The sequence below is a fragment of the Corella eumyota genome, chromosome 7 (assembly GCF_963082875.1).
Source record: "Corella eumyota chromosome 7, kaCorEumy4.1, whole genome shotgun sequence".
Lineage (NCBI taxonomy): Eukaryota > Metazoa > Chordata > Ascidiacea > Phlebobranchia > Corellidae > Corella > Corella eumyota.
Window position 1 is genome coordinate 9,224,670 of NC_137496.1, and position 20,648 is coordinate 9,245,317.

General features: G+C 33.6%; 3 protein-coding genes across 3 annotated transcripts; all 3 read right to left on the reverse strand.

Moving 5' to 3' along the window:
• Positions 1-209: 209 nt before the first annotated feature.
• LOC145760579 (V-type proton ATPase subunit E-like) lies at positions 210-6,834 on the reverse strand. The gene is made up of 8 exons (XM_082574499.1): positions 6,709-6,834; positions 3,946-4,012; positions 3,275-3,340; positions 2,902-3,011; positions 2,092-2,158; positions 1,613-1,771; positions 1,057-1,239; positions 210-645 (listed from the first exon to the last, which is right to left on the reverse strand). Exons 2-8 carry the CDS (start codon positions 3,982-3,984, stop codon positions 583-585), a joined length of 687 nt encoding a protein of 228 aa, XP_082430625.1. The 5' UTR covers positions 3,985-4,012; positions 6,709-6,834; the 3' UTR covers positions 210-582.
• Positions 4,027-6,515, reverse strand: LOC145760578 (SURP and G-patch domain-containing protein 1-like). Its single transcript, XM_082574498.1, has one exon. It carries the CDS (start codon positions 5,702-5,704, stop codon positions 4,352-4,354), a length of 1,353 nt encoding a protein of 450 aa, XP_082430624.1. The 5' UTR covers positions 5,705-6,515; the 3' UTR covers positions 4,027-4,351.
• A 287-nt stretch (positions 6,835-7,121) lies between the features above and the next one.
• Positions 7,122-20,559, reverse strand: LOC145759688 (guanine nucleotide exchange factor for Rab-3A-like). The gene is made up of 8 exons (XM_082573537.1): positions 20,288-20,559; positions 18,925-19,098; positions 17,848-17,956; positions 17,315-17,457; positions 16,148-16,434; positions 14,011-14,110; positions 8,240-8,306; positions 7,122-7,724 (listed from the first exon to the last, which is right to left on the reverse strand). The coding sequence occupies exons 1-8, from the start codon at positions 20,429-20,431 to the stop codon at positions 7,654-7,656; spliced, it is 1,095 nt and encodes a 364-aa protein (XP_082429663.1). The 5' UTR covers positions 20,432-20,559; the 3' UTR covers positions 7,122-7,653.
• Positions 20,560-20,648: the final 89 nt, after the last annotated feature.

Below are 20,648 nucleotides of genomic sequence, written 5' to 3' on the forward strand. Positions count from 1 at the left end.
TCAGCGGGTGCAGACCAATCATTAATTTAAAGGCAAATTAAGTGATAACGCTATTTGTTACAATATCAATAGAAAAGTTATGCCGCTGAAATAGTAACTTGTTATAAATGTTTAATAGTGCCTGGGTTGAGGTAACAAAAGTTACTTTATGTTTAGGCCATGAAGTCGTCCTTTCCTTATCGAGAATAAAAAAATCCAATCAATTACTCTAACATCTTTTTTATTATGTACACAATTTATTCCTTTGACCAAATACGACATAAATGTATATACAAAATTTTTCTATCATCAGGAGCAAAATTTGCAGATGACAAAATTATTGCACAGTTTTTTGATCCCATCGTATTAGCAAGAACAATTTCACAAACATATATTTTATTTAAAAGCGTAGAATGGTCTATATAACATCCAACACATGTAGTAAGTATTAAACAGAAAACAATATAAACTAGATTGATAAAAATACATAAATTTTTTTAATTTAAAGTGAAATTTAGTACCAGAATTCCAAAATATATTAATTTAAACAAATTGTTGATTTAAATTTTTTTAGCTCTCTACTATAAGTTTATAATAAATAAATTAGGACAAGAATTTTCGGTTTTCGTTTTTGCCGAATAGAACTTCACGGATTTCAGGCATCATCTATAAAGTAAAAGTGTTAAAATATATATATTTATCCTCGATGTAGGAAGGTCGACTTTACATGACTTAACATAGAGTAACAACAGTAACCCCAACCTAGTTCCGATTGCCTATGACAGTTTGAAATATAATAGATTATAATTGTCCGATATTTAAGCTGCTGATCAGGTGCTGGTTTGGCAGAAGTCTATATACTCAAGGGTGCTAAAGCATAAGAGAAGTAGGGATCGAACCAAGAACCTGATGTAGTAAAGCCAAGCGTTTTGACAACAACACTACACTGGCGGCAATGGTTTATTAATGAAAGGCTTATGGAATGGTAGCACTGGGAATCAAACCACGGATCCCATGTTGGTCAGAGCCCTACCCACAGCCACTTAAAAAATGTCCCAAAACTCAACACAATCTTACCTGAGTGCCAACTAAGTCAAGCCTAGCGTCCAGAGTATTTCGTACTCGAATAGACCCGGTCACACTACTCATGATAACCCCACCACAAGTGTTGGCTGACAAATAGTCAGTATTGGATATTGTGACTTTAACATCACGTTTGGCCGATTTTGTGTAGTTGGCCACAGCTGAAGGGATAGCTTGCTAAAAATTAAATTTTTTAAATTAAATGATGCCAATAAATATCTATGCCTACAGTTAGAGTGGCTGACTTTATGGCTTATACATAGCGTAACATTTGTTACCCTGACCTAGTCTCAAGTTGACTTTAACAGTTTAAAAAATTGTTGAATAAAATTGCTTAATAATTAATATGCTGATTGTTTTTTGACTAATTAGGAATTTATACCACATAAAGCACATTACTTAAGGGCACTACAGCATGAAAACAGTGGGAATTTAACTGAAGACCACTACAACATGCTGCTAGTCTTCTTACAAAAAAGGACGATTCGTTAAGGGTTTAGTTAATACACCTTAAATTTACTTAATAAAGTAAGTATGCTAGTCTAATTACCTTGACAAGGTCCACTTCCGATTTGAGACATTGAATAATGACCTCGTCTTCTAAAATTTGAAATAAACCCTGGCCAATTAAACCGGACAACAATTCAGAATATTTTTTCGTGTTTCTTTGAATTTCACTTAATCTCTCCTTTGCTTCATCAATAATACCCTGCAATTAAAAGAATATTTTTATGTAAAATTTATCTTCATGGTGTTATCGTTAGAACACTTGGCCTTACTACACGAAGTCCTGGGTTTGATTCCCACTGCTTTCATGCTGTAGCAGCCTTAAGTAAGTTAATATAAACTATATGTACGTCTGTAAAGCCCAAATTCCATTTATATAATAATTATATATTAAACAAAATCCCAAACTGCCAAAGTCGAGACTGGGTTGGGGTAATTGATGTTACTCTATGTATAGGCTGTGAAGTCAGCCTTCCCACATAGAATAAAATGCATTTAAAAATGTATAAGTAATGTGTTTACCTGAATATGGTCTTCTCTGTACTTCAAAATCTTTAAACGAGCAGCATTAACAAGCTGAGATTGCTGACTAAAATAAAAATATAAAATAAATGAAATAAAAATCGCCCAAAAATGGTACATGTTACATAAATACATATATAAGAATTTTTTTTGATTTTATAGGTCCTGGGTTTAATCCCCACTGCTGTAATACCAAAAAACAATTAACAAATGAATTATCGGGCTAATATAATCAATTTTAACACTAGTACCAAAGTCAACTCAAGACTCGGTTGAGGTAACAAATGTAATTTTAAGTTTAGGTAGTAAATTCCGCCTTCCCACATCAAGGATAAAAAATAAAAAAAAACATTTTTTTTGTATTGGTAAAAGCTTTAATAATATTTTATTTTAAAGTGTTATGTTACAGAGTTTTGTAATTTTGTAAGTGATGTATATAGCACGTTAGTATGGTTGACAATGAATCACCAAATGGCTTTAGAACCTTTAAAAAATGTCTGTGGTACTTACAATTTAATTTTCAAAAATACTGGAAAATGATTAACATAAAAAACCAGGTTACCATATTTTTTGTGTGACGTAGAAAGTACTAAGTAGCGTAGTGAATGTATACAAGCTAGTACTTTCTACGTCATCACAAACAGGGCTTCCCTTTTCTTTTCTTTTTTTAAATTTAATTTTTTTTTTAAAGTTGTAGAACTTAAAAAGTAGGTAAAATTATTTAAAGTTAAAATCATTTTTGTGTTAAGTGACACCAACTTTATTAATTTTTGAGTATAAAAATATCGCTAATATATGACTTTAAATTACATTTTCTTTTGCTGATTAAGCTGCTTTTCTTTTTTCTCATAATAAGCCTTAATCTTTTGTCGCTGCTGTTGCACAAGTCGACTTTTTTCAATTTCAAATTCCTCTTCAGCCTGTATTAAAAAAAGTAAAAATATTATTTTTCAAAATCAAATAAAAATAGAATTTTAAGCTTTTCTAAAAAAATTTAGATTTAATAAATTAAAAAAAGTTTTTTTTTTAAATATAAATATTTAAAATATTTATTAAATTAAAAGTTTTTTAAATAAAATATAAAAACTGTCGGCGATAATTTACTGTGCACCACAAATAGCAGTTTTTTTATTTAAAGGCCTATTTAACTGAAAGGTCTATACATTACAGTCAATATATTTACCTTGGCATTTATTTCTTCCACCTTTTCATCTGCTTCCTGGTCAATAAACGCAATCATATGCTCAATCTAAACAAGAAAATGTTATTCAATTAATTTAAAGAAATAAAATTGGTAGGCTATTGTTTGTGCTTTACTTCTAGAAGCAATGAGGATCAAACCCAGGACCCTATGCAGTGAATTTAGGTGTCTAAACTATGGCACTATCCTAATTTGCAAATTTCGGCAGCATGGCATGGCTTTATTACAAACCGGCAGCGTGGTGTAGTGGTAAGAACTCTTGCTACACCACACACGGGGTCGTGGGTTCAATCCCCACTTATTTCATGCTGTAGTGCCCTTGAGTAAGGCGCTATAAACGGTATGAACTCCTGCTGAGCCAGCACTTAATCAGCAGCATAATTATCGGGCAATATTAATCTATAATATCCCAAACTGCCACAGGCAACTTAAGACTGGGTGAAGTAACTTATGTTAAGTCGCGCATTCAACTTTTCCACATCGAGAACAAAAAAAAATACATTAGATTCTGGCTGAATCAAAAATCAATTAGCAAAATTTTTATTGGGTAACTAGAATGAATATTATCCCAGACTACCAAAGTCTACCGGAAACAGGGTAACAAATGTTACTCTATGTTAAGGATAAATAAAAAGGAATTAGTAAGTAATTACCTGTTTTTTAACGTCTTCATCATTTAGGCCCATCTTCATAGTTATATGTTCAACTTAATTATAGAATCTAAACAAAAATGAGAAAGTATTAAATAAACAACGCAAAAAATAAAACTGTTCAAGGTAAGTTTAATAATGCACCAATAATGTACAAATAAGCCGGTATTTTAATATCTCAAAAAATACCTGTTTAAAACACAAAATTTAACTCTTTTTTGCAAAATAACCAATAATATAGGCTATATAATTTAGATTGCTAATACTTTATACAAAGTATAGCCAATACATTTATTATATAAAAATATCAGGTAGTTTTAATGTCGATTTATTAACGAAAAAATGAATAGATGGTTTTTGTAAAAAACAATAAATATTAAATTTTTTTGCGATATTTTAGTAACGAAGTTTAATAATAAGGTCTTCTTGGATTATTTAAAGGATTTGGACGAAATCTATACGCCAACATCATACGTTTACGATACGCTGAAAAATCATCATCGTCTCTAGACAGTTCAGCTGGTTTTTCGATTCCCAAGCCACGTCCATCAATCGATTTTTGGCCTTGATTGACAGGTAGTTTAATACCCTGGCCTTCGTTACCCAGGCCTTGTCCCTCGTCCCATCCCATTTTTTGAAGCATTTTGAAACCGATGTTGTCGCACTGGATTTTAAATTCTTTGTAGTCAGAATAATCGGGGGTTCGACCTTCTTTGAGTGCTTTAAATGTTTCCATAAATTTCGCTAATTCAGCGGGGGGTAGAAAGTCGCCGATGAAATGCTTTCCAGTTGCCTCGTCAGTTAATTTCTCGGCTAGTGCTTGAGTCTTTTCCATTTCCTGTCTCCTCTTAACATGCTCCCAAGTTCCTCCTTTTTCATCGATCTCTTCATCACTGTCATATTCATGTTGAACTTTCATTTGCTTCGGAGTTGCAGCAAGCTGTTGCTGAGTCCTGTTAGCCATAATCAACGAATACATAGCTTGCATTTCTCTTTGTTCGTCTAATTGTTTTTTCTGATCAGCACTTAAAGTCTGAAGCCCAACTAAACCAGGAGGTCTATAAGCTTGCAGGAGACCGACAGGCTGAATCGGCATAGTTGGTAGATCAGGGACACCTGCTATGCTGGCCATTCCGACAGGCGCAATTTCAGCCAAATCTATTTTCTCCCCCCATCGATTTTTACGAGGTTTAACCTTGGCCGGAGTAACTTTAGAGTTCGTGGCCACGGCACTATTTATTTTAGCTGCGGCTGCTTGAATCCTGTATTGGATATTTGCTGGGCTTGTGATTAACGCAGATGGGGCTGGTTTTTGTGGCAGAGAGTTCGGAGATTTTGCCTTTGTTCCAGAAGTTTGTGGTATTTTTGTTTTATTTGATTCTTCGTCACTACTGCTATTATCATTTCGGAAACAAGTGGCTGTTACGGAAGTGGGTGCCTCTACTTTTACAGGTTTAGCTTGAGTTTTCTTCATCTGTTGAAACATGCTCGAAAATCTGGATTTTTTACCGGCCAACCCCTTACCCGAAGATAAAGGGCCCGCCCCTCTTTTAAGACCCAATTCCGTTTTACCCTGCTTCGATTTCAGAAAATTTTCCATAAAGTTTCCATCGTTGCTCGGATTTTTTGTTGACGACGTCGGTACCTCAACATTTTTCTTTTTTTCACTTTTCGCTTTTATTTCTTCAATTTTTTTAGCCAACATTATTTCTTGCTGATTAAGCTGGTCAAACTTGGCCCCCGCCGACTTTGCCCCAGACATGTTACCCCGCTTTTAATAGAGAACTAGGACATAAAATTAATTTTCCTATAACATTAACGCCGCCCAAACCTACGGTACACTCAAGAAAACATTTTAATTTTGGGTCGTTAACTATAAACCTTAAGTTACAAACCTTCATTTTCAGTGGTAAAGACGCTTTAAGAACAATTAAAAATTGGTAATAAATAGTTTTTTGGCAGTACAATTAAACTTAAACATTTTTTAAACAGGAATTGCACGCAGACAATATAACCGCAAAAAATATATCTTATTAGGCAGTCAGGCAGTGTGGGTACCATATCAAAATAAAATAATCGGAAAAATTGGCAAAATAAAATTTAATTTATGCTTTTAATATTTGAATTTAATATAAAAATGTATCAACTATATTTGGAGCTCTATTAGCGTCGTCAGCTAAGTTTTTAAAATACGCAAAGGACTAAATTTTTATAACCTTATCCCAATTTTCCCTTGAACATTCTGTCATTTCCGCATTTATTTTAGTACTACTCGTTTAAGTCGGCGACGACGACGCTAGAGCTCCAGTTTTTTTATTCTTTAGGGATACTAGCAGTCATTTACTTTTGGTTTTTATCTAATTACGTTAAACTTTCTGAACTTTAGCAGGTTAAATAAATTTTTTTTTTAATTTCTAAAATATCTTTTTTTATTATTAATCTTTTTAATAGAACCCTTAAAAAACTAAATTAATATAAAAATGTACACAGCATAGCCTACGAAATGTCATAGTAATTTAATTAAGCCACATTAGAATCATAATTCCAGTTTGTTAAACAAAAATAAACGAAACTTTTTTTGTTTACGGAAGAATAAATTCGCTCAGTCACAAAATTCGTGACATCACGTGATTAATAATCACATCGATTCAAGAAATGAGTCAACAAAATTTTAAGTTTTATTTAAATATTTATTTCAATATTAACACATTAGTTTTAAAATTACTAAATTAAACTAAGAAATATTTATTTTTAACATTAACTTACCCACAATGGACGATTAAAAATAGTGTTATTTAAGGCTGCAGGTCCTTACTAACAAATTCTGTTAATACAAAAAAATAAATTAATAAAATATAATATTACTGTCTAAAATAATAGTTACAATATAAATTTAATAAACTTTACTACTCGGCCTGATTTGGATAATCAATTTTTTAAATTAGGAGGAATTAAACTAAAAATCATTAATCACAAGTAGTCCCATGACCAAAGTAGAGGGCGTTAAAGAGCTTAACAATTTTTTTATCCTCAAAAAAAGGCTACAGACTATTAAACACCAAAAAAAAAAATAGAATAACTTTTTAAAAATAAGTTTTGTAAAACTTTTAATGAATATAATATACATGAAAAATATATATATAACAAATAACACTGCCATTTTAACAACGAAAAATAGACATACAAAACAATTAAAAAAAAAATTTAAAAAAACTTTGTGTACATATTTAAAAAAAATACAAATATATTTTAATCTTTTCAAGGCAGAATTTTTAGTACGCAGGAAGAGAACTACTGCTAATGCTATTAAATGGTACATAAATATTGCAAAAAAATCTAAGAGGTAATATATTGCAATTTCAATTCAAAAAAAAAACAGAAAACCCAAAAATTTTACAAAAAAAAAAATTTAAGGCAGTAGTGGGCAAGTTTAATGTAAGTTAAGGCAAGTTTATATTTTGGTTGCAAAAAAACATCAAAATTTACAAAATTAACACAAGCAGCATAAATAATCTATTGCATTTTTAAAAACCTACTTAAAAATTTTAAATACAGACACAAAAATAATCAAAAAATACAAAAAAATGCTTTTGGTTTACAAATTTACTTTTAAATATACTTGAATTTACAAAAAAGACTGATTTGACAAATATAGTGATTCTACAAATACAGATGTTGGCAGTAACAATATAAATATTCGGTAAAATTTTTTTAGTAAAATCCGAGACGTGCGATTGTCATTTCCATTCTCAGTCTCACTACCTCAGAATATATTTGTGAAACTAAAATACAAAAAATATATAAATATATATATGTACATGTAAATAAATTTTAAAAGTACAACTGGCAGCATGGTGTAGTGGTTAGAACTCCTGACTTTACCACATGAGGTCCTTGGTTCGATTCCCACCACTATTATGCTGTAGCACTCTTAAGTAAGGCGCTATAAATATTATAAACTTCTACTGAGCCAAAAAAAACAATCAGCAAATTAACTATCAGAAAATTATGTTTAATAATATCCCAAACCACCAAAGGCAACTCAAGACTGGGTCAGGGTAACTGATGTGACTCTATGTTTATGGTGTTAAGTCAACCTTCCCACATTGAGAATACATATAAAAAATGATGCTTTTACTAGCAAATTTAGAAATTATAAGAAAAAAATTTTCTGTCAAAATTTACAGTTGTAACTATTAGATTAAAATGCCAGAAATATTTTTGTTCAATTAAAATATTATTCTCCAAACCTTATTTTATAAAATGTTATTTAAAAAGTCATTTACAATATACTTACTGTTGTGCTTTACAATTCCTTGCTTCAAGTAACGAATATATTGTAAAAAATCGCAGACTGTTGTAATCTAAAAACCAGAAAATATAATTAAGGATGGTAAATAAAATAATTTTTTATACACCATTGTAAACATGCTTTGCGATGAAGACAATAATGTGGTCTAAACTGGCAGCGTAGTAGGTAAAACAATTGGTTTAATTGCATAAGATACTGGGTTAAATTTTTGCTTTTTATACTGCTAGCTTTTGCAAGATATTGGTAAGTTATGGGTAACACAAGGTGTAATTAAGGGCAATACAAGGTATGGGTAAGTTATGGGTAACACAAGGTGTAATTAGGGGAATACAAGGTATGGGTAAGTTATGGGTAACACAAGGTGGAATTAAGGGTAATACCAGGTATGGGTAAGTTATGGGTAACACAAGGTGGAATTAAGGGTAATACCAGGTATGGGTAAGTTATGGGTAACACAAGGTGGAATTAAGGGTAATACCAGGTATGGGTAAGTTATGGGTAACACAAGGTGGAATTAAGGGTAATACAAGGTATGGGTAAGTTATGGGTAACACAAGGCGTGGGTAAGTTATGGAAAACACAAGGTGGAATTAAGGGTAATACCAGGTATGGGTAAGTTATGGGTAACACAAGGTGGAATTAGGAGTAATACCAGGTATGGGTAAGTTAAGGGTAACACAAGGTATGGGTAAGTTATGGGTAACACAAGGTGGAATTAAGGGTAATACCAGGTATGGGTAAGTTATGGGTAACACAAGGTATGGGTAAGTTATGGGTAACACAAGGTGGAATTAAGGGTAATACCAGGTATGGGTAAGTTATGGGTAACACAAGGTTGAATTAAGAGTAATACCAGGTATGGGTAAGTTATGGGTAACACAAGGTCGAATTAAGAGTAATACCAGGTATGGGTAAGTTATGGGTAACACAAAGTGGAATTAAGGGTAATACCAGGTATGGGTAAGTTATGGGTAACACAAGGTGGAATTAAGGGTAATACCAGGTATGGGTAAGTTATGGGTAACACAAGGTGGAATTAAGGGTAATACCAGGTATGGGTAAGTTATGGGTAACACAAGGTGGAATTAAGGGTAATACCACGTATGGGTAAGTTAAGGGTAACACAAGGTATGGGTAAGCTATGGGTAACACAAGGTGGAATTAAGGGTAATACCAGGTATGGGTAAGTTATGGGTAACACAAGGTGGAATTAAGGGTAATACCAGGTATGGGTAAGTTATGGGTAACACAAGGTGGAATTAAGGGTAATACCAGGTATGGGTAAGTTATGGGTAACACAAGGTGGAATTAAGGGTAATACCAGGTATGGGTAAGTTATGGGTAACACAAAGTGAAATTAAGGGTAATACAAGGTATGGGTAAGTTATGGGTAACACAAGGTGGAATTAAGGGTAATACCAGGTATGGGTAAGTTATGGGTAACACAAGGTGGAATTAAGGGTAATACCAGGTATGGGTAAGTTATGGGTAACACAAGGTGGAATTAAGGGTAATACCAGGTATGGGTAAGTTATGGGTAACACAAGGTGGAATTAAGGGTAATACCAGGTATGGGTAAGTTATGGGTAACACAAGGTGGAATTAAGGGTAATACCAGGTATGGGTAAGTTATGGGTAACACAAGGTGAAATTAAGGGTAATACCAAGTATGGGTAAGTTATGGGTAACACAAGGTGGAATTAAGGGTAATACCAGGTATGGGTAAGTAATGGGTAACACAAGGTGTGCTTAAGTTATGGGTAACACAAGGTATGTGTAAGTTATGGGTAGCATAAGGTATGGGTAAGTTATGGGTAACACGAGGTATGGGTAAGTTATAGGTAACACAAGGTATGGGTAAGTTATGGGTAACATAAGGTATGGGTAAGTTATGGGTAACACAAGGTATGGGTAAGTTATTGGTAACACAAGGTATGGGTAAGTTATGGGTAACACAAGGTGGAATTAAGGGTAATACCAGGTATGGGTAAGTTATGGGTAACACAAGGTGTAATTAAGGGCAATACAAGGTATGGGTAAGTTATGGGTAAGTTATGGGTAACACAAGGCATGGGTAAGTTATGGGAAACACAAGGTGGAATTAAGGGTAATACCAGGTATGGGTAAGTTATTGGTAACACAAGGTGGAATTAAGGGTAATACCAGGTATGGGTAAGTTATGGGTAACACAAGGTATGGGTAAGTTATAGGTGACACAAGGTATGGGTAAGTTATGGGTAACACAAGGTGTGGGTAAGTTATGGGTAACACAAGGTATGGGTTAGTTATGGGTAACACAAGGTGGAATTAAGGGTAATACAGGGTATGGGTAAGTTATGGGTAACACAAGGTGTGCTTAAGTTATGGGTAACACAAGGTATGTGTAAGTTATGGGTAGCATAAGGTATGGGTAAGTTATGGGTAACACACGGTATGGGTAAGTTATAGGTGACACAAGGTATGGGTAAGTTATGGGTAACACAAGGTGTGGGTAAGTTATTGGTAACACAAGGTATAATTAAGGGTAATACAGGGTATGGGTAAGTTATGGGTAACACAAGGTGTGCTTAAGTTATGGGTAACACAAGGTATGTGTAAGTTATGGGTAGCATAAGGTATGGGTAAGTTATGGGTAACACCAGGTATGGGTAAGTTATAGGTAACACAAGGTATGGGTAAGTTATGGGTAACATAAGGTATGGATAAGTTATGGGTAACACAAGGTATGGGTTAGTTATTGGTAACACAAGGTATGGGTAAGTTATGGGTAACACAAGGTATGGGTAAGTTATGGGTAACACAAGGTATGGGTAAGTTATGGGTAACAAAAGGTATTGGTAAGTTATGGGTAACACATGGTATGGGTAAGTTATGGGTAACACAAGGTATTGGTAAGTTATGGGTAACACAAGGTATGGGTAAGTTACAGGTAACACAAGGTATGGGTAAGTTATGGATAACACAAGGTATGGGTAAGTTATGGGTAACACAAGGTATGGGTAAATTATGGGTAACACAAGGTATGAGTAAGTTATGGGTAATACGAGGTATGGGTAAGTTATTGGTAACACAAGGTATGGGTAAGTTATGGGTAAGTTATGGGTAACACAAGGTATGGGTAAGTTATGGGTAACACAAGGTATGTGTAAGTTATGGGTAACACAAGGTATGGGTAAGTTAATGGTTACACAAGGTATGCGTAAGTTATGGGTAACACAAGGTATGGGTAAGTTATGGGTAACACAAGGTATGGGTAAGTTATGGGTAACACAAGGTGTGCTTAAGTTATGGGTAACACAAGGTATGTGTAAGTTATGGGTAGCATAAGGTATAGGTAAGTTATGGGTAACACGAGGTATGGGTAAGTTATAGGTAACACAAGGTATGGGTAAGTTATGGGTAACACAAGGTATTGGTAAGTTATGGGTAACACAAGGTATGGGTAAGTTATGGGTAACACAAGGTATTGGTAAGTTATGGGTAACACAAGGTATTGGTAAGTTATGGGTAACACAAGGTATTGGTAAGTTATGGGTAACACAAGGTGTGGGTCAGTTATGGGTAACACAAGGTATGGGTAACTTATGGGTAGCATAAGGTATGAGTAAGTTATGGGTAACACAAGGTATGGGTAAGTTATGGGTAACACAAGGTGTGGGTAAGTTATTGGTAACACAAGGTATAATTAAGGGTAATACAGGGTATGGGTAAGTTATGGGTAACAAAAGGTGTGCTTAAGTTATGGGTAACACAAGGTGTGCTTAAGTTATGGGTAACACAAGGTATGAGTTAGTCTTGGGTAACACAAGGTATGGGTAAGTTATGGGTAACACAAGGTATGGGTAAGTTATGGGTAATACGAGGTATGGGTAAGTTATAGGTAACACAAGGTATGGGTAAGTTATGGGTAACATAAGGTATGGGTAAGTTATGGGTAACACAAGACATGGATAAGTTATGGGTGACACAAGGTATGGGTAAGTTATGGGTAACACAAGGTGTGGGTAAGTTATTGGTAACACAAGGTATAATTAAGGGTAATACAGGGTATGGGTAAGTTATGGGTAACACAAGGTGTGCTTAAGTTATGGGTAACACAAGGTATGTGTAAGTTATGGGTAGCATAAGGTATGGGTAAGTTATGGGTAACACCAGGTATGAGTAAGTTATAGGTAACACAAGGTATGGGTTAGTTATTGGTAACACAAGGTATGGGTAAGTTATGGGTAACACAAGGTATGGGTAAGTTATGGGTAACACAAGGTATGGGTAAGTTATGGGTAACAAAAGGTATTGGTAAGTTATGGGTAACACAAGGTATGGGTAAGTTATGGGTAACACAAGGTATTGGTAAGTTATGGGTAACACAAGGTATGGGTAAGTTACGGGTAACACAAGGTATGGGTAAGTTATGGATAACACAAGGTATGAGTAAGTTATGGGTAATACGAGGTATGGGTAAGTTATTGGTAACACAAGGTATGGGTAAGTTATGGGTAACACAAGGTATGGGTAAGTTATGGGTAACACAAGGTATTGGTAAGTTATGGGTAACACAAGGTATGGGTAAGTTACGGGTAACACAAGGTATGGGTAAATTATGGGTAACACAAGGTATGAGTAAGTTATGGGTAATACGAGGTATGGGTAAGTTATTGGTAACACAAGGTATGGGTAAGTTATGGGTAACACAAGGTATGGGTAAGTTATGGGTAACACAAGGTATGGGTAAGTTATGGGTAACACAAGGTATGTGTAAGTTATGGGTAACACAAGGTATGGGTAAGTTATGGGTAACACAAGGTATGGGTAAGTTATGGGTAACAAAAGGTATGGGTAAGTTATGGGTAACACAAGGTGTGCTTAAGTTATGGGTAACACAAGGTGTGCTTAAGTTATGGGTAACACAAGGTATGTGTAAGTTATGGGTAGCATAAGGTATAGGTAAGTTATGGGTAACACGAGGTATGGGTAAGTTATAGGTAACACAAGGTATGGGTAAGTTATGGGTAACACAAGGTATTGGTAAGTTATGGGTAACACAAGGTATGGGTAAGTTATGGGTAACACAAGGTATTGGTAAGTTATGGGTAACACAAGGTATTGGTAAGTTATGGGTAACACAAGGTATTGGTAAGTTATGGGTAACACAAGGTGTGGGTCAGTTATGGGTAACACAAGGTATGGGTAACTTATGGGTAGCATAAGGTATGGGTAAGTTATGGGTAACACAAGGTATGGGTAAGTTATGGGTAACACAAGGTGTGGGTAAGTTATTGGTAACACAAGGTGTGCTTAAGTTATGGGTAACACAAGGTGTGCTTAAGTTATGGGTAACACAAGGTATGAGTTAGTCTTGGGTAACACAAGGTATGGGTAAGTTATAGGTGACACAAGGTATGGGTAAGTTATGGGTAACACAAGGTATGGGTAAGTTATGGGTAATACGAGGTATGGGTAAGTTATAGGTAACACAAGGTATGGGTAAGTTATGGGTAACATAAGGTATGGGTAAGTTATGGGTAACACAAGGCATGGATAAGTTATGGGTGACACAAGGTATGGGTAAGTTATGGGTAACACAAGGTGCGGGTAAGTTATAGGTAACACAAGGTATGGGTAAGTTATGGGTAACACAAGGTATGGGTACATTAGGGGTAACACAAGGTATGGGTAAGTTATGGGTAACACAAGGTGTGAGTGAGTTATGATGGGTAACACAAGGTATGGGTAAAAGTATTTAATAAAATAATTACCCTATTTCTAGAAGATTGTGAGATAGGATACCACGTCTCATTGTCCCCCAGTTTTATTCTATGTTTGCAGTACGTCTTAACTCCAGAAAGAGTACATTTCCTAAAAAAAGAATCGATTTTAAACTTTAATAAATATAAAATTTGTTGAAAAAACATTGGTATTAATTAGCGGGCAGGGTGGTGTAGTGGTTAAAACACCTGGTTGTACTACAGAAGATCTTGGGTTCAATCCCAATGCTTCCATACTGTAGTGGCACCCTCAAGTAAGGCGCTATAAACGATATAAACTCCTGCTAGCCTGAAAACCAAGCATTAGATTCTCAAATATAATCATTAATCTTTTTATTTGCCAAGTCAACTCAAAACTGAGTTAAGGTAACGGATGTTACTCTATGTTTAGACCAATAAGGCGTCCTTTCCACATTGAGGATAAAATTAAATAAATACAAACAAAATTATTAAAGTGTTATGTTACAGAGTTTTGTAATTTTGTAAATGATGTATTTGGACGTTAGTATGGTTGACAATGAATCATAAAATGGCTTTAGAACCTTTAAAAAATGTCTGTGGCACTTACAATTTAATTCTTAAAAATACTAGAAAATGATTAACATAAAGAAACAGGTTACCATATTTTTTCATGTGACATAGAAAGTACTAAGTAGCGTAGTGAATATATACACGCTAGTACTTTCTATGTCATCACAAACAGGGCTTCCCTTTTCTTTTTTTAATTAATTTTAATTTTTTTTTTTAAGTTGTATAACTTGAAAAGTAGGTGAAATTATTTAAAGTTAAAATCATTTTTGTGTTCAGTGACACCAACTTTATCAATTTTTGAGTATAAAAATATCGCTAATATATGACTTTAAGGGAAAAAAATAACATAAAAAAAAATTGTAGGGCAATAATTTAGGCCGATACTTTAGTTTTGAAACTAGTTCAGGAAACTATATTATTGTTTGATTCTTGATTAGTCATAAGATTCATTTATGCTTTTTTATGATTTCCTACTTTATATTGCCCATTAAAAAAAGATTTTTTTAAATTGTAAATTTAACAAAAAATTGAAAATACAAAAAAATAGCTTTTTTTTGATAAATGAATTTAATTATCGAGCATAGATAATTTACAATATCTAAAACTACCACAGTCAACCCAAGACTGGGTTGGGGCAACAAATGTTACTCTATGTTTAGGCTGTGAAGTTAACCTTTCTACACAAAGGATAAATAAATAGGAAAAAAAATTGACTAAATTTACACTACTTTAAAGATATGTTAGAGTTATTAATCCAATATCATAAGTCAATCGTGCCAACTATGTTTTTATAGTCATGCTGACACAGTATGTAAACATGATTAATTAACATACCAATCATTAATCATTACATGATTAAAAAAGGTTTAAGAATATTTAATTTTAGAAATTTATGAATGCACAATCAAAATAATTTTTCCCTAATTTAAATAATAATAGTGAAAATTTAATTGCGATATATAATTTAACAGTTTTTTTATGAATGAAAAACTTAATAAAAAATAACTTCAGTTACCCCGACCCAGCCTTGAGTAGACTTTGACAGTTTGGAATATTATTGATTATAATTGTTTGATAATTAATCTGCCGATTAATTTTTGGCTTTGCAGGAGTTTATACCATCTAAAGCGCTTTACTTTTTTTTGTATATATCTTTATCCTTAATGTGGGAAAGTTGAATGCGCAACTTAAATATAGAGTAACATCAGTTACTCTGACCCAGTCTCGAGTTGCCTGTGGCAGTTTGGGATACTAGAGATTATAATTGCCCAATAATTATGCTGCTGATTAAGTGCGGCTCAGCAGGAGTTCATACCGTTTATAGCGCCTTACTCAAGGGCGTTACAGCATGAGAGCAGTGGAGATTGAACACACGACCTCATGTGTAGACCACGCTGCCGTTTTTTTTAACTTAATGATATTACACCATTAAGGTGGTAGGGATCAAACCCAGCACCTCTTGTAGTAAAGCCAAGTGTTCTAACCACAACATTATGCTTTTAGCAAATGTATATCCATGTGCCTTTATTAAAAGATTACCATATTTTTGGAGGGTACTAATTATTGATTCAAAAATTTAAAAAAAACTATAACTCACTCAGGTTTTTCAAGATGCGGCAATGCCTCCACGCATAAATTATTCTGATGTATACATTTTGAAATTTCGGGCAATATATCAATATTACAAAAAGCCAGGCAGGGTAGGATATCTTGATGACAAACTCTGTCGAAAAAATCCGACGTTTTAACTGTAACGCATTCGCTTAAATCCAATTTTGGAAGCTGGTCGTCATCACAATCGCAAAAGTTTTTATTTGATGTTGTGTTTAGGGATGGTAAGTTGTCGAACCATTCTATTATTTCTTCGTAAACTAAAAAGTCTGTCTGCAAAATTAACACAATGAAATTTTTTGTATTTATTTATCCTCGATGTAGGAAGGTCAACTTCACAGACTAAACATAAAGTAACATTTGTTACCCCAAACCAGTCTCAAGTTAACTTTGGCAGTTTTGGGATATTGTTGATTTTAATTACCTGATATTCAAGGGTACTACTGGATAAAGGCAGTAGGGATTAAACACAGGACCTCATGAAGTTTGGGATATTATTTAATATAGTTTCCTGATAAATATTCTGCCTATTTTTTTGGCTAAGCAAAAGTTTGTACCATTTTTATCATAAAAGTTTGTACCATTTTTATCATTAAGGGTACTACTGGATAAAAGCAGTAGGGATTAAACCCAGGACCTCATGTAGTAAGGTCAAGTGTTCTAACCACTACACCATGCTGCCAGTAAAGTAAGCAATGTTAATATAATTAAATAAAAAAATAAACACATTCAAGTTATTAATAAACCAAACATATTTGTTTCAATTTTTATGTAAAATTGTATATATATATCTTCTTCTTTATCTTCGATGTGGGAAAGTCGAATGCGCGACTTAAACATAGAGTAACATCAGTTACTCCGACCCAGTCTCAAGTTGCCTGTGGCAGTTTTGAATATTATAGATTATAATTGCCCGATAATTACACTGCTGATTAAGTGCTGGCTCAGCAGGAGTTCGTACCGGTTATAGCGCATTGCTTAAGGGCGCTACAGCATGAGGTCAGTGGGAATTGAACCCACCATCTCATGTGTGGTGTAGCAAGTGTTCTTACCACTACACCACGCTGCCGGTTAATTAAAAAGTATGACTTAAATTTTGCTATATTTTTTTAAATTAAGATGTATATACCATGTATTAAAAATATTTTCTTACCTCTTTACTCATTTTTGAAGTTGTTTTAGGAGTTGGATCGGTTTCAACTTTAGGTTCTTCAACAATCTCTGGCGATCTCTTTTTTGGCGTAAACTCAATGCTGTTGAAATGTTTACGAAGCGAAAATCGCTTCGGCGAAGGAACTGATAAAAAAATAACTTCATTAAACTGTTTGGTATCATAACATGAGATCAAGGGTTCGATCCCCAATGTTACCATCTCATTAAATTTACTGGTAAGACACTAAATGTGTTTTTTTTTGCCAAATTTACTGGCATATTACCAAAAAAATGCATTTTTATATTAAACCCCACCCTAACCCCAACCACTCTTCTGGGAAATACCCTTTTAATTTTTCAAAAAAAATTGACCTGAATTTTGGTAAATTAATAATTTAAAAAAAAATATTTAATTAAAATATATATTTAGTATTCTTGAAAAAAATGTGTAACAGTTTATTAAAAAAGGTAAACTTAAATAAAAAAATTTGATTGCCAAAAAAAGTATAATTATAAAATCAAAAAAGTTTTCACCTGCTTTCTTCTTTAATAATTGTGGATGGGAGTTTGGATTTGGACAACTGGGCGTAGAAGTTAAAACAAGAGACTTTAATGCATTTACCTCTGTTTGTAAAGCTTCAATCTAACATAGTATATAACTTAAATTTAAAGGGGAACTCAGATAATATATATAGCAATAATTAAAGATTTAAAAAAAATAATAATAAATAAAAAATACAATTATAGTAACTGGCTGCGTGGTATAGTGGTAAGAACTCTTGGCTTCTCTACTTGAGATCCTAGGTTTAATCCCCAATGCTCTCATGCTGTAGTGCCCTTAAGTAAGGCACTATAAACGGTATGAACTCCTGCTGAGCCAACACTAATCAGCAGCTTAAATATTGGGCAATTATAATCTATAATATTCCAAATTGCAAAAGGCATTTTAAGACCGGGTCAGGGTAACAAATGTTACTGTATGCTTAGGTTGTGAAGTCAACCTTCCCACATCAAGGATAAACAAATATTAAACCTAACTAATATGACCAACAGTTGGAAATTCAATGACTTCACCTAAAAATTACTAAACAACAAGAAAACAACAAAACAAACAACAACAACAAAAAAATGCCCACACAGTTATTTTGTTAAATCATTTGCACAATTGATAAAAACAACAGACAAAATATTAAGGATGGGCCAATCGAATCCGAGTTCGAGTACTCGGTCCGAGTATTAAGAATATTTTAATACTCGTGCTCGTCTAGCATTTTTTATGCATAATAAATTTGAGACTTTTACATTTTCATTTAGACTTAAAATGATATTGCTATCAGTGGTAGGTAGTTTTGCCAACGTTAAATACTTTATAAACCATAAACGTGTTTTTTGGCAAATTTTGCAGTTTTAAAATTATGCGGGAAAGATTCTCGTAACCAGTTATATACGTTCAAATGACGTCATAACCGAGTACTCGGACTCGGCCGAGTATTGAGACAAAATACTCGGGCTCATCGAATCCGAGTAATTTGGATTTCAGCCCATCCCTACAAAATATATTTTAGACCATATTATAGCAAGAGATAAAAAAAAAGAATACAATTTTTTTACCTCTCCATTGGCCTCTGCTAATTTTTTCTCCATTTTATGACGACCTAAATTAGCGTCGTACACCATTTTGTTGGCTTCCTCGAACAAACTAACTGTTAAATCTTCTAATTCTGATTCGACTTTTTCACGAATATTTCTTAAATTGTCGCATTCTGTTTTCTTGGCTTTTAATTCCTAGAAAAGTAAAAAAAAATCAACATTCATAGAGTAATTTTTTGTTATTTATAATTTATCTTTGATGTGGGAAGGTGAAATGCACAACCTAAACATAGAGTAACAACTGTTACCCCGACCCAGTCTTGAATTGCCTGTGGCAGTTGAGATATTATACATTATAATTATGCTTGTTTCTCAGGTGCTGGCTTAGCAGGAGTTTACACTGATTATATTGATTTTCTTAAGGGCGCTTTAGCATAAGAGCAAAGGGGATTAAACCCCTGACCTCACATGGTGTATCAAGTGTTCATACCACTACACCACGCTGCCAGTATCTTAATCTCATTTAGATAATGTAAAAGTTTAAAATCATTTATTTTTTAGTGTTCTTAAAAAAAAGAGGACCTTAAGCCAAAACACATGACACCCTTATTTTTTACATATATCTTTATTTTTAATGTAGTAATGACATTAAGTACATGGCCTTAACATAGGGTAAAATTGTTACACCGCCCTAGACTCAAATTGTCTTTTTTTACACATTCATTAACATAAATAACAAGATAATAAATATTACATTAACGCATCAGAAAAAAATTACAAAATCAATTTTATAATTTAAAACATGCCATAAATAATAATATTTACATAAAGATTTTAAACAACCAGTAGCGTGGTGTAGTGGTCAGAACACTTGCTACACCACATGAGGTCGTGGGTTCAATCCCAACTGCTCTAATGCTGTAGCGCCTTTGAGTAAGGCGATATAAACAGTATGAACTTGTGTTGAGCCAGCACTTAATCAGCTGCGAAATTACCGGACAATTATAATTTATATAATATCCCAAACTGCCACAGGCAACTCGAGACTGGTTTGGAGTAACTGATATTTCTTTATGTTTGTGTCCACATTCGACTTTCCCAAATCGAGGATAAAGATATATACGAAAAAAATGTTACGGCATAGTCAACAAACCCAGGCCTCAGCAATATGATATGAAATTTGGCATTTAGTATTTAAAAATGATGTTAAAAACTGTAAAATGTCAAAAAGTTAATTTTAATTTTTGTTATTCTATATGTAAAAAAATTTACCTAGACAAAACTTCAACAGCACGAATAGAGTAACTTGGCAGAAAATTTTACCAGTTAGTGTCTTACTAAAAAGCACTACAGTAAATTAATAAAAAAATAACAACAATTTTACCGTTTTAATTCGTTCCAGTTCTTTCTGCAAACAGTTAGCATTTTCGTCCAAATTCTCCGAAATTTCGCTGCTACAACCGCTTGTTCCTGACAAAGACACGTTACATTCAACATCTTTTACTTGTACATTATTCGAATCTCCCATATTAGGCGTACAACTATTAGAGACTATTAATATTAAAACAAATATTAACGTAAACAACAAACGACATGTCAGTTTTTCGATGACTAAAAACAAAAATAGACTGCGCGTCCTTTTTCCTTTTCGGGCGATTCTCTTTTTTCCCAACTCTCTCGCGTCAAATATCTGTGTCATTTTACCGAAAAATAATTAACCGGGATATAAACCGAAAATCTTATGC

What these genes read in the sequence shown, in the direction of transcription:
- LOC145760578 (XM_082574498.1), bottom strand. Translation starts at nt 5,704, where the DNA reads ATGTCTGGGGCAAAGTCGGCGGGGGCCAAGTTTGACCAGCTTAATCAG.
- LOC145760579 (XM_082574499.1), bottom strand. Translation starts at nt 3,984, where the DNA reads ATGAAGATGGGCCTAAATGATGAAGACGTTAAAAAACAG. An exon ending in TGGAAGAAATAAATGCCAAG is followed by an intron (nt 3,012 to 3,274) that starts GTAAATATATTG and finishes TTTTTAATACAG; the next exon opens with GCTGAAGAGGAATTTGAAAT. An exon ending in CTTAATCAGCAAAAGAAAAT is followed by an intron (nt 2,159 to 2,901) that starts GTAATTTAAAGT and finishes TTTTTATTTTAG; the next exon opens with TCAGCAATCTCAGCTTGTTA.
- LOC145759688 (XM_082573537.1), bottom strand. Translation starts at nt 20,431, where the DNA reads ATGGGAGATTCGAATAATGTACAAGTAAAAGATGTTGAATGTAACGTG. An exon ending in CCGCATCTTGAAAAACCTGA is followed by an intron (nt 14,111 to 16,147) that starts GTGAGTTATAGT and finishes TTCTTTTTTTAG; the next exon opens with GAAATGTACTCTTTCTGGAG. An exon ending in CACAATCTTCTAGAAATAGG is followed by an intron (nt 8,307 to 14,010) that starts GTAATTATTTTA and finishes TCTGGTTTTTAG; the next exon opens with ATTACAACAGTCTGCGATTT.